This window comes from Aquila chrysaetos, chromosome 4 (assembly GCF_900496995.4).
Source record: "Aquila chrysaetos chrysaetos chromosome 4, bAquChr1.4, whole genome shotgun sequence".
NCBI lineage: Eukaryota > Metazoa > Chordata > Aves > Accipitriformes > Accipitridae > Aquila > Aquila chrysaetos.
The window spans coordinates 23,465,580-23,480,498 of record NC_044007.1 but is presented as its reverse complement, the minus strand read 5'-3'; the positions used below and the strand labels follow the sequence as shown (position 1 = coordinate 23,480,498).

Here is a 14,919-nt window from a genome sequence, read left to right as displayed (position 1 = left end):
TTTCATATAACAAAATCTGGCTAAAAAATTCAAAACTTACCTGCTGTAGCTTTCTGAAAAAACCTATGAAGACATCACTATTGGTAATATTTGAATCCAAAGTAACTGTAAAACAAGAGGAAAACAGGAAAATATGTCTAAAAACAAGATGTGTATAACATGACTGTACGTTAAACTGTCAGTGCTGTTTTACTCATCCTTTGGTTTCTGCACAGCTACCTTTGCTAGCCTGTTGTTAAATCGCTGAAGCTATGAACAGTACAAAATACATGTAGTGTTCCTATTCTCCCAAAGCAAGACTACAGTAAGGTTCTTGGCCACATAACTCCATGGTCACTCATGACCAGTAACTCTAAAAAGAACTGTTGAATACCCAAGTGAAAAAGATTTTAAAGACCAATTTTGAGTTTGCTTTGTAAGTCTTGTCACAAAGTATCTGAGGCCAGAGGCTACAAAACCTCTTTAAGCTTATCCCCTCACACACCCTTCTTTATGGATAGTTGAAATGGTCATATTTTTTTATTTCTTGGCTTACATGAAACTCACGAGACGCATTCTAAGGATCCTGCAGACCGGGTTTATGCCAAAACACATTGCGCCCAAGATTTAATTTTTCTACAAACTCTTGTTATAATTCTCACAAGTCTGCCTGGAAACCCTTGAAGGGAAGAGGTTTATGCAGACCCCAGTTCCATATTACACTTCTACCAGTCCAAGTGCATGTCTTTTTTGCCTCCCTCTTTTACTCACCAGCCATGAGTTCTCACACCTGGCCCTGTGTCAGCTCTGGCAGTTTTGAAGCAGCAGGAATGGGTGGCTCAGCTCACTGATCTGGAAGAGCAGGGAACAGCCAGACTACCGGCTGACACCAGAAGGCCAAGTTGGCTTTAGTTTAGTGTGAAACTACACCCTTACATTTTGGGAAAACTGCAGAAAGGCAGCCACTTCAGAAATAAAAGAAATATGATATGCTGCTGTTCTAGAGCCAGTGAACCAACAGACAGGACAGGGCTGCAACACTTAGCCCCAGCCTTTTAGATACACCCTTACTCAGCTCAGTATAGAAGGTAAAGCACCATGCAGTCACAATTGTAGACACAACCTCAAAGGTCTAAGCCCTACATATAAAACCTGATCAAGTTGTTATAGCCAAGCTTACCATTCTGAAGGTACTGCTCCAGCTGAGACCGTCTCTCATCTGCCATCGACTTGGTCATTACCAGGTAAAACTTTGGAGGGAAAGCAGGCACAGCATTCCCAAAAAGCTGCCTCAGCTGCAAAACAGCCAAAGGAAAGCTCACATTAGTAAAGAAGTATTCATAGTTTCCAAGGAGCTTTGAATGCACTCTTGTTTTGACAGCGAGATATGATGACCTACAAAGGGCATGGGGTACCCACACAGCACCTCCCTGATGGCCCTCAGGACTCACAGTGAGGGCAAAGCCTTTGCCCATGCAGCCACCAGAAGACAGCCCAAGTGAGCAACCGCTTCTGATGGGTTTCTCATTTTTACAGTCTTACCACTTCTGAGCTCCTGCTCCAAGCCAGAAAAGTAGCATTGTATTAAGCTTATCAGCTAGGTCTTATACACCTCATGGACAAATAAGGTATGGTTACAGATGTCTTCTCTTCCCAACACATTCATACAGACTATTTGATCTATACCCACAGAACTACTTTTTAAGAGCTGGAGACTTCTGCCCTTGACTTGTGCTACCTCAGCAGCTTTTATTATTTTGTGCATGAGAGATGCTAATTTTTATCAGATCATCCAATATTGTCAAAGGAAAAAAAAAAAAGCCACAACAAAATACAGAGAATCTTTCAGGAAAACAAACTATCTGAAAGTTTCATTCTTCCTCCAGCTATATCAGCTGGCTAATAAGAGCATAATGTCTCTGTACAAACCCTACCTCATTTATAAACAGACTTGAAAGGACTAGAGGACAACAATTACATTATCTTACAATAACATAAGATAGTTCCCATATAGGTTTGGGCAGTAGCTGGTCACTTAGAAGTGTAAAAATTCTCTACTATAGGCAAATTATCTCAAATGAAAGATAAGCTATTTTTACCTTCCCAATATGCACATTACCAAGCACAGCAAAATACAAGCAAGTTTGCCTGGAAACATTCTTTCACCTAAATCAAAACAATATGGCATCTGATCCATAAAATGAGACTCCTATAGTATGCTGAGACGTTACTACTAATTAAATTTTAAGCACCAGTATTCAACTCAGCAATTAATGTCACTAAATCCTATGAAAGATGACATTTTCCCTCTGGCCCCAGCTGCCCAAGTCTTTCACATGACTCCAGCAGTTGAAGCTTGAAGAAAAAAAAAGTTTACTACTGCAAGAATTAGCAATACCTTTTCCTGCCTGTTGGCTAAAACAGGAGTGAGGCATATTCTCACAGCTCCAGTTTAACTACATTGGCAACACACTAGTATTTCTGAGTTCTTGATTATTAGATATGTGTGAATTGCTCTGAGATACACAGCATAAGAGTTAGATAACACTACATGCTTTGGTTTTATGTAAAGCTAACAGTAATAGCTAGTATAGAGTGCTTTTTATCTTCAAAGTCCTTCACATATGTGATTTTCCTCCAGGAACTGAAAAATTATCTCTGCTCTACAGGCAGGCAAACTGAGGAGATACAGCAAAAAAATTTGCCAGAAGTCAGAAAGCCAGAGCCACATTGACAACAAGGAGGTCCTCTCTCTTCCCTCTGCGTTCAGGCCATGCCTCACCTACACAAAGTGGTGCCGTCTGTTATCATCAGTTTGCACAAGCCGAGACTCTGGCCTACTTAAAAAAAAAATAATTAATTCATCTCAGTGCCAGCTGCTTGGTAAGTTTCTTGAAATGTAATTGTGTGTCCTCAGGATTTGGGCTACAGAGAAGAGAAACTTCTCCCAATTGATTAGACTTTTTCACATCTCAAAGAATTAAAGAAAAATGCCCATAAGCTTTAAGTGTGTATTTGTGTACAGTGTTGAAAGTCCACCAGACTATCAGCCACCAGTGTGAAATTTCATTCTAGCAGAACGGAACTAGCTAATACGTGTCTTCACAAACCCAACAGCCTAGGCTACATTTTATATGCAAGTCAACAACAACACTGTACCTGGTGGTGCCAGGTGCCAACTGCCTGCTGCCCTACCAGGCCAACACCACCATAAGAGATAGGTCCCCTACCCAAAAATCTGCTTCTGACCATTTTTTCGAGGCTCTGGGTTTGTTTCTAAAGCCACTCCACAGAAGACACGTGTCTCAGCCCCAAGCCAGGGTGCCCGGTGCACTGCTGTTTTGTCTTGACTGGACCTACTTGACCAGACAGGTACTTCCAAGCCATCCTGCTCCACAAGCTGTCTAAGGGGAGCACTTCCATCCTTTGGCCTCTCTGCATGCCTGACCAAGCAGCTTCTTTGCAGACACTCTGTGCAGCTCCCGTCAACAACACACAGCACCCTCCTGGGCCTGTCCTGCCTCACAGCCCACAACCCAGCACCAAGGCTGGGCACAGCTCCACTTCCACGTCCCCACCCCAGAGGCAGCTTCAAGAGCAAATGGCAGGAAACCCCACAGGAGACTGGATCACAAAACCGAGCTTAAATCTGACTGTGCTACAAGCCCAGACAGGATGTGCCAACCTGGTGAAAGAGGTACTCACTCTTCCTCCAAGACTTCTACCTGAAAGAGATAGAGCAGCTTCCCTAAATATGACAGTTTTAAGGCCTAAGAGCTAATCTCTCCAAAAAGGGGAGTAAAGACACATGCCACTGTTGGTGCTGTTTCTTCTTCATCTTTCTGCAATATATATTCCTCTCTGCAGCAGGAGACATCATCAGTTTTAAAGTGTAGTTGACCAGAATTAATAATCTCCTATTCAGTCTAATCCCATAGGTTTGCTTTTTGGTGTCTGGTCCTGCCTATGCTATCTAGATGAGCTATTTCACCCAGGGCCATGCTCTATCATAGGTGTGCAGATGCTGAAGTCAGATGGAGCACCAGAAACAAAAGTGCTAAACTGAAAAAATAGAGCAGCATTATAACTATAAAGCTATTATGTATGGATTATATACAGAATGAACAGGCCTCTGGGCATTTCCTTCTCAGTTACCTGATTAAATATTAAAAAAAAGGAGGAGACACCATTCTAAGATTAAAAATGCTTAAATATGTTTCATGTGAAAATTTAAATGTATGTATGCAGAAACTGTCCAAGCAATCAAAGGTATGAGACTATTCTGGTACATGACTGGCTAAATGAAGTTTAAAAAAAACCCATTTTCTATATTTAATTCCTTTTTACCAATTGTTTTATCGTGATTAACAGATTTTTTAGAACTATTTTTCCAACAGTCATTCATGCCAATCACAGATGCTGCTAACTGACTCAGTAGAGGCTGGCATCATGACCAGAATCCATCAGTGTTGTATTTCACTCTTACTCCTACAGAGGACACTTCCTATTTACTCCCTGCCTGGAAGTAAACCAGTGAATACTCCAACAATTGCAAGAAACAATCTGTTCCTTTCAGTCCTACAACAGAACATAAGTTCATTATTAGGATATTTGTTTAGAGAGGGACACACTAAGCAGCTGCCAAACTGAAAAGCCAAATGCAAACATCACAAAGGTGGAAACAAGGGACGGCCTGTGTCTTGAGTAACTGTTCAATTTTGAGGAAATCCAGTAACATTTTTAGCGCACAAACCACTGTCCAGGTAATCTCTAACCCCACTCTAGAAGTTCCTGTCACTTGTATATTCTTGCAGGAGAGCCTTACCTCTCCATAAGCAGAATAAAGACCCACAGCTCTATCAGGGGTACTCTGGTCAGTGTGCCGTCCCCACAGAACTGAAGCCAGAGGAGAACACAGCTACAGTACAGAGCACTGCCTAGCTGTCGTTGTATAAATCTAGGGCCAAAGCTTAGATCCTTGAAATGCACATCCATCTGCCATCAACACTCCTGCTGAAGCTGTTCAGTCATTTGCAGAGAATGGCTACACAAGTCTTAGTTCAGCAAGTGCAAACAATAAGGAACGCTGGCCAGTGTGTATGGCGTTCATCCCGAGCAAAGGGAGACTGATCCTTCAACTGTCCTTCCTACTGCCAATACGTAATACCTAAATACTCAAGACAGAGAAGGGAACAAAAACTGGATTTCCCACAATTGAATGCTCTAGCTCCTAAAAGAAGGGGCAAAAGGGGAGAAGGCAGAGCCATCTCTGGACCCTCTTACAGCCAACACAAAGCCCCATCTCCCAGAAGAAGGTCAAGGGAGTAAATCCTTAGACCAAGACAGGCACCTTGTGGCAATCCACAGCCAAGTGCCCATCTCCACAGGATGAGAAAGGCTAAAGCTGCACTGCTCTGCTCAGCATTCCTGCCAGCCCTGCCTAAGCAACTCCTTCTAAGCAAGATGTCTTTTAGGAAATCATTCTTGGTTGTTCACACCTCCTCTATACCATTTGCCTTGGGTGCTCAGCCTAAGGCTAAGAATCCTGTTTGGAGGTAAGGCACCTAAATGTAAGGAAATGTTGCTCAGTGTTAGTATACCTGCACCTTCCCATTCAACAGTGTATCTGAAACATCATACGCTCCATCACACTACATTGCCTCTGAACAGTTGCTCCCTTCAGACAGTCCTTTTGTAGAGAACAACGGCTCTGGGAGGCAGTGAGGAACAAAGTTTGGGAGTGTCAAACAACAGAAGCACTCTCAGAATATAAAGTGATGGGGAGCAGGAAAATGCACAGCAAGAGAAAAGGGGCAGGTAAAGCACAGCATCACAAACAAAAATTATGTCCCGGTTTTGTATCACAAGTTAGGAGAGGAGCTTGTAGAGGTGGAATAGCACTGCTTTAGAAATTGCCACCCTGAAGGAGATCAGAGGCACAACTAGTCAGCAACACATCCAACAGAGGTCAGAGACAGATCCTCCAGAACAGTGTTCAAGAAATACCATCAAGTATAATCATGCAGAAGTGTGTCCTTTGGGAAGCTTATTTCTAATTCATGTCCTGCATCCATCACTCAATTGTATCTATCGGGCTTTGTGGACACTACCTGTGATGTGGTCAGGAGGGTGAAATTACTGTATCCTGGAGTTTAAGACTTCTCATATGTGTGCATTTTTCTACATTAACAGAGTATGTCAAGAAAAATAAGCAGAACAGGATATAATAATTATAGACTAGCAGCCTCACATAAGTATAGGGAAGACAATTAAGGGACAACAGTGTAGCTGTAAGCTTCAAGACTAAGTATGGCAGCTACCAACAGCAGGAATGAAGGAATTAAAAATAAAAGTCAGCTAACGAGTTGTATAGCCCAGCAAGAGGCAAACTCTCAGTTATAGAGGATGCAGACAAGGGAAAGATTTTGCTGAGAGCATTAATGAAGCTAAAACCTCTTGAGCAAGAAACAGAAAGCCTTAAAGAAAAAGCAAGCAAATACATAAGCTGGTTTATTAGTTCAGATATGTTGTTAATGGAGCATTTTGGATAAAAGCAAAATATTATGTGCAAGCTTCCACATGGAAAAGAATTGCAGTGCTGGGCCACAAGAGCACACCTCAGCAAACATTGCTTCCCATGGCAGCCCTACTGCTGACTCAATTGCCTTTTAGCTGTGCTACTCCAACTGCTTGTGCAGTCACACAGTTGGGAGAGATGGACCAATCCCCACCTGGAGTTGCCTGGCTGAAAAACTGCTCCAGAGCGGTCCCATCACTGCAACTGAGAGCACAGCAAGGAGGCTGCCAAAAGAAGGAGCCTCTACCTAACCCACTACCACGAGAAGCATTCATCAAACAAGGCCCTAAAATAGCATTCTCAAGGTAAAATAAGGCTGCTTAGCAGGGATGACAGTGTGCACCCAGACTGACAGAAGAGGTGGGAGAGGTTTCACTTGGAGCCAAGGACTGGCAAAGGCCAGAGAGATCAGGCTAGCAAAGAGAAGGCTTGTGGCCACTCTGGTTCCACAAAAGAGTTCAATGTCACATGCTCCCTTTTATCTTTCTAGGAAAACCAGAGAAAGGGTAGAAGGGAAAGGGACAGAGGCAACTTGGACAAGAAACAAAACACAAGTGGAAATAAACAAGCGGATTGACCCTGAGATAATCCACTTCAGTTAGCTGGGGCCATGTATTATTCCCTGATGCCCACGATTCCTTGGAATACTCCAGTGTTCCAGCTGTTTTGTAATTGCCTCTGTGGAAAGGGTCACTCCTGAGGTACTTAGGATGCTTAGGCAATTTGGGCCAAAGGATCCAACACTCAGTTAACCCCTGGCTTGTCCAAAAAATGCTGCAACTGACTGTGCAATTTGCCCAGACTGACCTCTACACACTTTCTAGAGTTGTTCATAGGATTAAAGAACCTAATAAAGCAATTGCACCTCTCTCCCAGAAGCCAAGGAAAAGACGTACTTGGAGTCCACAGCTGCTGCTGCTTGGCCAATGTTTTCCATTAAGCCAGCTTACCATACCCTTCTGCCACACCCCTTGGCTTTTTTTTTTGGATTTGCCTCTCAGTTGTTGCTGGATTTCACCCTGCAAACCCGGGTGCCCCGCAAGCAGCAGCTCTGCCCCTCTGACAGCACAGCATCATGGGGACCAGGCAGGCTGCGAGGGCCCTGTGGGAGGGCAGGGGCTGGGACCAGGCGCACCCTCCCTGTGGCGTTAGCATGAAGGAAGGCTTTAATAACGCCTATTGGGGCAGAAAAAACTCGCTGTCCCCATTCCACAGCGGGCCTGTGTGGGCCAGGAGAGCCCCTCCTGCTCCGCAGCCCTCACAGGGGCCCGGCCCGGCTGCGGGGCCCGACGGCCGCCCACAACCCAGCAGGCTGCCCCCACCGAGGCTTTTCGGGGTACCCCCCTCCCCCGCCACCCCCCGGCCAGCCCTCACCTCCGCGTCCCAGCGCCGGAGCTGGCTGTACCGCGCCTTGCCGAGCAGGAAGCCCTCCAGGCACACCGAGTACAGCTGCAAGCACACCGCCGTCAGACCCGCGCCCGGCCCCGCCGGCCCCCGCCGCCCGCTCCCCGCCCCGCGCCCACCACGTAGCGCCCTCCGCCCCTCTCCCGCAGCTCCTCGGCGGCGGTGATGCTGAAGTGCATCTTCATGGCGAGACCGGGCCGGGCCGTGCCCTCACTGCAGCGGCGGGGCTGAGGGAGGGAGGGAAGGGGAGGGAAGGAAAGGGAAGAAGGGAGGCGCCGGGCGGCGCAGGTGGGAGCGGGCGGGCGGGACGCCAGGGGGCGCTGCCGCGGTGCGGGCCGCGGGCGCTGAGGCGGGACGGGCGCTGAGGCGGGACAGTCCCTCAGGCGCGGCCGTGGCGGCTTTTATTTGAAATCCCTCCAGAAAAGGGGCCTGCGGAGGGGGCAGTGCCGCCTCGGGGGCCTCGTGAGGGCGAGGGGCAACCTGGGGGTGAAATTAATGGTCAATAAGCGCCAAGCGGTGCCCACAGGGGAAGCAGCCTGGCTGGGAAGGGCAGCAGGGGTGACCCGGGACACTGAGGAGCTGGGGCCGAGCAGGGAAGGCGGTGCGAATAGCATGGGGAAGGGGACTATGAAGTGATAATTCACTATTTTTCAAGGAACAAGAACTAGGGACCATCTGGTGAAAGCAGTATGCAGCAGGTTTGTAAGAAAGTCCCTTTTTCACACAGTGCCTCACTGGAGGTCAAATATAGTTTAAATGGTGGGTCCACCTCTGGCCTGGGACTTTTGTTTGTCACTAATTACCAGACAATAAAGATGAGTATGTTTGCTGTATTTTATAGCTGCTTTTAGTGTGTTTCTGCTACCCCTGAGGGAAAGGTGCTGCGGGAGCTGGGCCTTCTCGTGTGAATCACCATGGAAGTCCTCATAGTCTTACACAAGCAGTGCCACTGGAGATGTGAAATGAGTTTGTCAACATGGAAATAATGCAGCTGGAATGCCTCCCCTGCAAACCGGGGCCTGACATAAGCGCAGTACTCTGGCCTCCCCAAAAGGCTCTTCGTCAGAGCAAGAAAATTATTCCGGGAAGGCCGTGATTCACTAACTGACCTGGGGAAAACCCCTTCCCAGTGGAACAAGGTTTGTACGTATTTTTCAAGAAACGGGATTAACTGTGGGCATTCTGGAGAAAATGGAGCTGAGTAAGTAAAATAACATTGTGTAACATGTCTGATAACTTGATTTGGTTTTCTTCTTCATCTGTGCAGCCAAATATAACCAGTCTGACGACTTCTGGAGCACCCACGCAACCGCCCTCTTACAGAGCCAACTTTATAGCTCCTGGTGTCATGGCTGCCCTGTTGTGCCTCGGAGATGTGACACTCACGCCCTGGGGAGCTCTGAAAGAGCTTTCCTTCCTCTCCTGAGCAAGGCCCCTGTGTGCATCCTCGTCTGCATCCCAAGCCACTTTGCAAATCCACATCTCCACTTGTAACCTGGGAGGCAAAGCAGCTGCAGAATGAGTTTGATGGAAAAATATGAGACAGAGAGAAGAACTATGCTCTGGGCCATGGGCAGCAATTTTCGACTTCTGCTGTTGTTCTAGTTTTGTGGTCTCTTCTCATCTGCTTGAATCTGATTCCCCTCTGGAAAACTACAGGAGGGGAAACCAAGCTACCTTTGGTGAGCAATCTCTCTAACAGTGGCAAGAGACAGGATTAAGCAAGCTTCCACTTATGGATGTGACACAGTATTTTTGGGGTGCACTTTTTGAACTGTAATCTCTGTTTTATGTCATCTGCTAACTTCAAGTTTAACCTAGACCATGTGTAACCCAAGGTCCCAGTTACTGCAATGTGACACAACCGGTTAGCCTGCCCAGGGCATCATTTTTGTTTTCTGAATGCTCAGATATCACATGGAATGTTTTAAAGTGTGCTGAGAGCTATAAAAAAGTACGTACCTCTGGACAGCTATAGCCAGCTGGAACACAACTTGATTAGGGATGTTGCTTTAGCAGGTTACATGGGAAGTAGGAGACTATTTGGCATAGATATACTGCTCTTAGTACTTAATGTGCAACAGGCCCAGCTTGCCATTTCCTTTTTTTCTTAATGATTACATTCAATCCCAATACAAGAAGTGAGAAATCTAAGTTTCAAATTATTTTTTGACAATATTCTTCCTTTGTTTTTGTTGCCCAAGTCCTTCAAAGGGAGCTCCAACTACACGTGTAACTTGTGGTCTTAGCGTAGCTGAAAACATTTGTTTAAAATTTGTGTTCACTTCAAATGCCATGTTCTGAGGATTTGTAACCCTGCCAGCTGCATTTTCATTTGGGTACAGCTAGTATCCATCATTATTGACCACATCCTACAGAAGGTAGATGGGACTAAAAGCTTTCCTTCGCAGAGGTAGTTGTACCACATGGACTCACAGTTGCCTAAAGAACAGCGTTTAGGCTCCTGGTGTGCTGAAGTCTCTGCCAGCACTGTTGAGGAATCATATCTTGAGGTTTGGGGTTTTTGTGTGTGTGTGCGTGCGCTCCTCCTGGCTTGCCAACTGAGGAAAAACCTGTGAAGAGGGGAGGCAGTGAGCGAGATGCTGACTCGCAGCTCAGAAAAGACAGGATCCTAAATGCAAATCATCACCTGGCAGGAGTAGGGTATACAAGGATTCCCCAGGTTTCAAGTCTTCACATGAGAATAGGGAGGTCCTAGACTCACCCCCTTCGCTACCAGTTGAGCTGCAGATCCTCTTTAAGTCAGCATGCTGCCTTTGAAACTGTCAGAGAAGACCTGCAGCATTTCCCAGCCAGACCTTGTAGCCTTCCTATGGCTTCTCTTTGCAAAGGTGGCATGGGGCTTAGTATCACTTGCCATGATGTTGATGAAGCAGCTAATTGATGTAACGAGACATAGTATGTGGCATTTCCCTTTGTAAGGAAAGGACTAGTTGATCAAAGGGAAAATGGGAAGGAGGCAAGGGAAACAGGGCAGTTTAATTCAGAGTGCCCACTTCCATCATAAAAAGTAATCTGAGAGAAGAACTGAGACTTTTTTTGAGAGTAGCCTCTGGTTCCAGTAAATCCAAGCCTGTGCTGGATTTACTCAGGAGGCATTTCTAACCTCAAATTGCCCCTCAGGGACAACTCATGTACATGGGAAGCTGTGAAGAGCTCACTAGTAGTTTAAACTACTCCAGCAGGGAGTGAAAATGTTGCCTGTGTTTGGGGAGCAACTCCAATGGAAGGATCAATCATAGAAATGGAGGTTCCTACTTAATCCCAAGTAGGACAGCCAGAAACATGTAACTATGAAAGCCTAGTGAATTGTGGTCCCAAGGACAAGACTCTGGTTTTTTGGGTTTGGTTCCCCCCCCACCCCCAGTTATTCCAAGCAGAAGTATGTCTATTAGATGCAGAATTCAGAATACCTTTTTGCCAAGAATCCTAATCCAAAACGTTAAGTGGCTGTCTTTCAACATCAGTTGTCCATAGCAATCATTAACAACGCTCCCGAGAAGGAAATACAAGGACTGAAGATACCACTTTTTCAAGGGTAGACACCTAACTAGTGTGGCAACTTGTAATGACACTGCCTGACTCAAGAACATCTTGATTTCCACCACCTTGCCCCTTCCTCCCCCAGCGAAATCCAAATTTCCTGGACTTCTGCAGAACAGCAAAAAAGAATGCATGCAATCTAGATTACCTCTGCACCAAACCTTTGATTTAGTTACCCATAAAGCCACATTCTGCTTGGGAAAGTAGATGGTGAATACAGTACCATTCACCCATTCAAATTGCCATTTATTTCAGGAGCAGGCTTTTGGCTGCTGCTAAGCTCTGAAGCGTTTTTGCTGTGGTTAGAATGGAAGACAGGGAAGGACTGAAGGAATGAAATACCACAGAATCGGGCAAAATCAGCTTAGCACTGGGTGGCTGCAGGGCGGCAGAGGATCAGCGTAAGCCTCTGACACACACTAGAGGGAACGTGTGGCAGAAGGAGGTGACTGCCAGTTAGGCTGCCTATTAACCAAAGGGAACAATGCTCTACCACTATTGAATAAATTGATTTTTCTGTGTGGTGCATTGTTTTACAGTAGTACTCTAAAGATACATTGATAGAGGTACTAACAAACACATTGTTCACTATCTCTAAGATTAAAGAAAAAAATAAAAGACATTGATTAAATAGGTGTCTGTGGCATACAGTGGGGAATTACCATGTAATCAAGAGTGGGAAGAAGTAAACTCAACCAACCCAGGGTTTTGTTTTCTTAAGCCGTTGTGATCACCTCAGCAGAATTGCCTGTTTCCTTCCATCACAAAAGTTACCCAGGATTTCAGGCTGGTACAGATGCTAGTGCTTGACACACCCACAAAAATCTTCTACAGATCTGGAAGCACCCCTCTTTTCCTCCTTTTTCAGTTTCCCTCTCCCCCCTCCCCATACCCAAAAGGTTAAATAACTTGCACATTCTTACAAAACACAAAAATTAGTTTGGTTTAACTCCAGCAGATGCGGTGAAGACACATTACCTCTTATCTAAGGAAACAAGCAGGAGTGAGGTGGGCTCTTGCTTTCCTGCTAGGGCCCTGAAACTCCCGCAAATAGTTAGGTCTTTATATCATCCTTTAGACCTCTCATTAAATATCATCCAATTCTTCAACATTTCTATTACGGTGCTAAGTATTTTTAGGTCTTTAAAACTGTCCCCAAAGCTTTAATGTTTTTATAGTCGACATTACATAAAATTAAGGTTGTACACTCAACCTCTTATCATGTACTTATCTTGTTTGAACCGCCTCCTTCATAGGATTTACCATCCAATTTCAAAAATTCTTATATTCATACACTTCAGCAAGATTGCAAATTAAAGGCTAACCCAGTCTGCCTCCATCAGGACAGGACTGAACATAAGAATTGTACAAGCTTAACCTAATGCTTTTATAGTGAAGTGAGGGGTTTTAAATAGGATTCATTTAAACCAAACCAATTTCACCTCTCCATACTAGGCTTATTTCTCAAATTCACTTAACAGAAAAAAATCCAGTGTGAAGATCTTTGCACAAGGGGAAAAATAAGGCCACTCTTGAGTTGCCTTTTGTGGGGACTTCAGAAAGCATACTGTAGGGCTTTAACACTGCAACAACAGGTCCAGAGAACACTGACATTCCCCGCCCCCCAACACAGATTTCAGAAAGCCTTCCAGAAAGAACTTGCTAACCCCTTCCTGTGACTCCATAGAAACTGTATCCTTTAAATACAGCAACTGGAGCCCAATGGATTGCAGTGGCTAAGGGTCATGCCTTCCTCCATGACTAACAGATCTTCGTTCCTTTCCTTCATACCAGCCTGCCAGGTTTTTTTCTTCTCTGTGAAAGGACATGCCATCTCCACTGCTTCCTTTCTCCTCCTGCATTATCAATTTTGATTAAGCAGCTTACAGAGCCAATTATGGGCTAAACTGGGTAGAAAATGCCTCTCACATTCTGCAAGTCTGCACAAAGTACTCCCTTAAAGAAAGGGGGAAAAAAAAGCAAGGCAGCAACTGTAGGGTAACCCCTCTGTGGATGGACAGCTTCAATGTATCTGCTAACTTAGACAGTAAAAGTTTGTTTACAACAAAAGCTCTTGTTACTCTGTCTCTCTTGATTATTCATTTAACAGTTTTAATTCTGCAAAACTGTCAACCTCAGTAAGGTCCTGTAGCAAATTAAACAGCTCATGTGCTACTGTTGGCTCTTCTCACTTTTGCTGGCATTGGTCATTTGCTTGGATGCTCTTTTTAGTGACTAACACGCAAGCTGACCTGAAGGTCCTATCAGCCATGACTGAAGACAGAATTATTTCTACAGTATGGTACACTAGATCAGATTTAGATCCAGCAGGAATTTATTTTAAAAAGGCACTCCCTTTTCTATTTTTTAAATGGCAAATATAAGGATGAACCAGGAAGGTCACCTTTTGCAGGAAGAAGCAGATTCCTAGAGCCAGTAAAACTGCTAGAGTTACTTTACCATTCACTAATTTGATAAAAAAGACATGAAATTTTGCGTAAGCTCACTGTATGCAGAACTCTGTGACACATTACAACTGGAAGTTACTGAAAAGATCTTTGTGGTGAATATTAAGTAATAAGGAACAGCATACCATTTCAGATCACTTTCTCAGTTTTCAAATCTGCCAATTTGAAGTACCCTAACTGTATTCTTTTTCAGTAACAATTCAATAATTTAGTTACCAAAGAGCTAGCTGAGACTTTCAAAGTTGTCTCTGACAAGAAGGATTTGTTCAGCACACTAAAAAACCCCAAATACAGCAAAGCTAAAATTAAACCAATTGGTCTCTTACTAACAGAGGAAGAAACAAAAAGCTAACGGTAGCCATTCACTTGTTAAGAAACACAGCATTAGAAATATCCAACTCAGAGGATTAAGCAGTCCTGTCCACAGAAGGATTTTTACTGTGCAAAAAGCATGATCTTTTGGTTACTATGCATTCAATTTTTAATACCCTGAAGCCTCACCTTTTTTGTTCTAGGAATACCTTGTGTTCATGCATTCATAGTAACGGAATTTTGCAACACTGTATTGCAGTCAATCCTTGCTCATTCACCCATATCCACACTACTCTGCCTCCATCTCAGGGTTCATCAGCTGTCTAAGGATGCAGCCGGAGACCTGTATAGAGATTGTTCCTTCCACCAAAATGTGAGAATGAACACCACATGCAGGTGGTCAAATGGGATCATGTGTTATGTTACACAATTCCAACACAGGCCTTTTGCAGTAACATTTCTTACCAATATCCCTAGGTAGGATATTTAAAGGTTTATTTCCAATTAGACAACGACAAGAGCTCAGACATCATGGTATTAAGGATTTAAAACCCAGATATGGATCTAGCTGCTCTTTTGACTTGTTTTAATGCCTAAGTTTATATTATCAGTAAC

General features: G+C 44.6%; 1 protein-coding gene across 5 annotated transcripts in view; it reads right to left on the bottom strand.

Moving 5' to 3' along the window:
• The window catches only part of SNX31 (sorting nexin 31), a 46,160-nt gene extending 37,930 nt beyond the window's left edge, over positions 1 to 8,230 (bottom strand). For 3 of the 5 annotated variants that reach the window (XM_041123072.1, XM_030012675.2, XM_030012679.2), the window contains exons 1-4: positions 8,080 to 8,229; positions 7,931 to 8,005; positions 1,160 to 1,274; positions 41 to 105 (exon numbers count right to left, since the gene is read on the bottom strand). In XM_041123072.1, the coding sequence (XP_040979006.1) occupies positions 41 to 105; positions 1,160 to 1,274; positions 7,931 to 8,005; positions 8,080 to 8,145 (321 nt within the window). In that variant the 5' untranslated portion in view covers positions 8,146 to 8,229. Of the gene's footprint in view, positions 1 to 40; positions 106 to 1,159; positions 1,275 to 7,930; positions 8,006 to 8,079 lie in introns of all 5 variants that reach the window. The other 2 variants (XR_005932223.1, XM_030012677.2) reach the window with 2 other exon arrangements.
• Between the last annotated feature and the right edge of the window lie 6,689 nt (positions 8,231 to 14,919).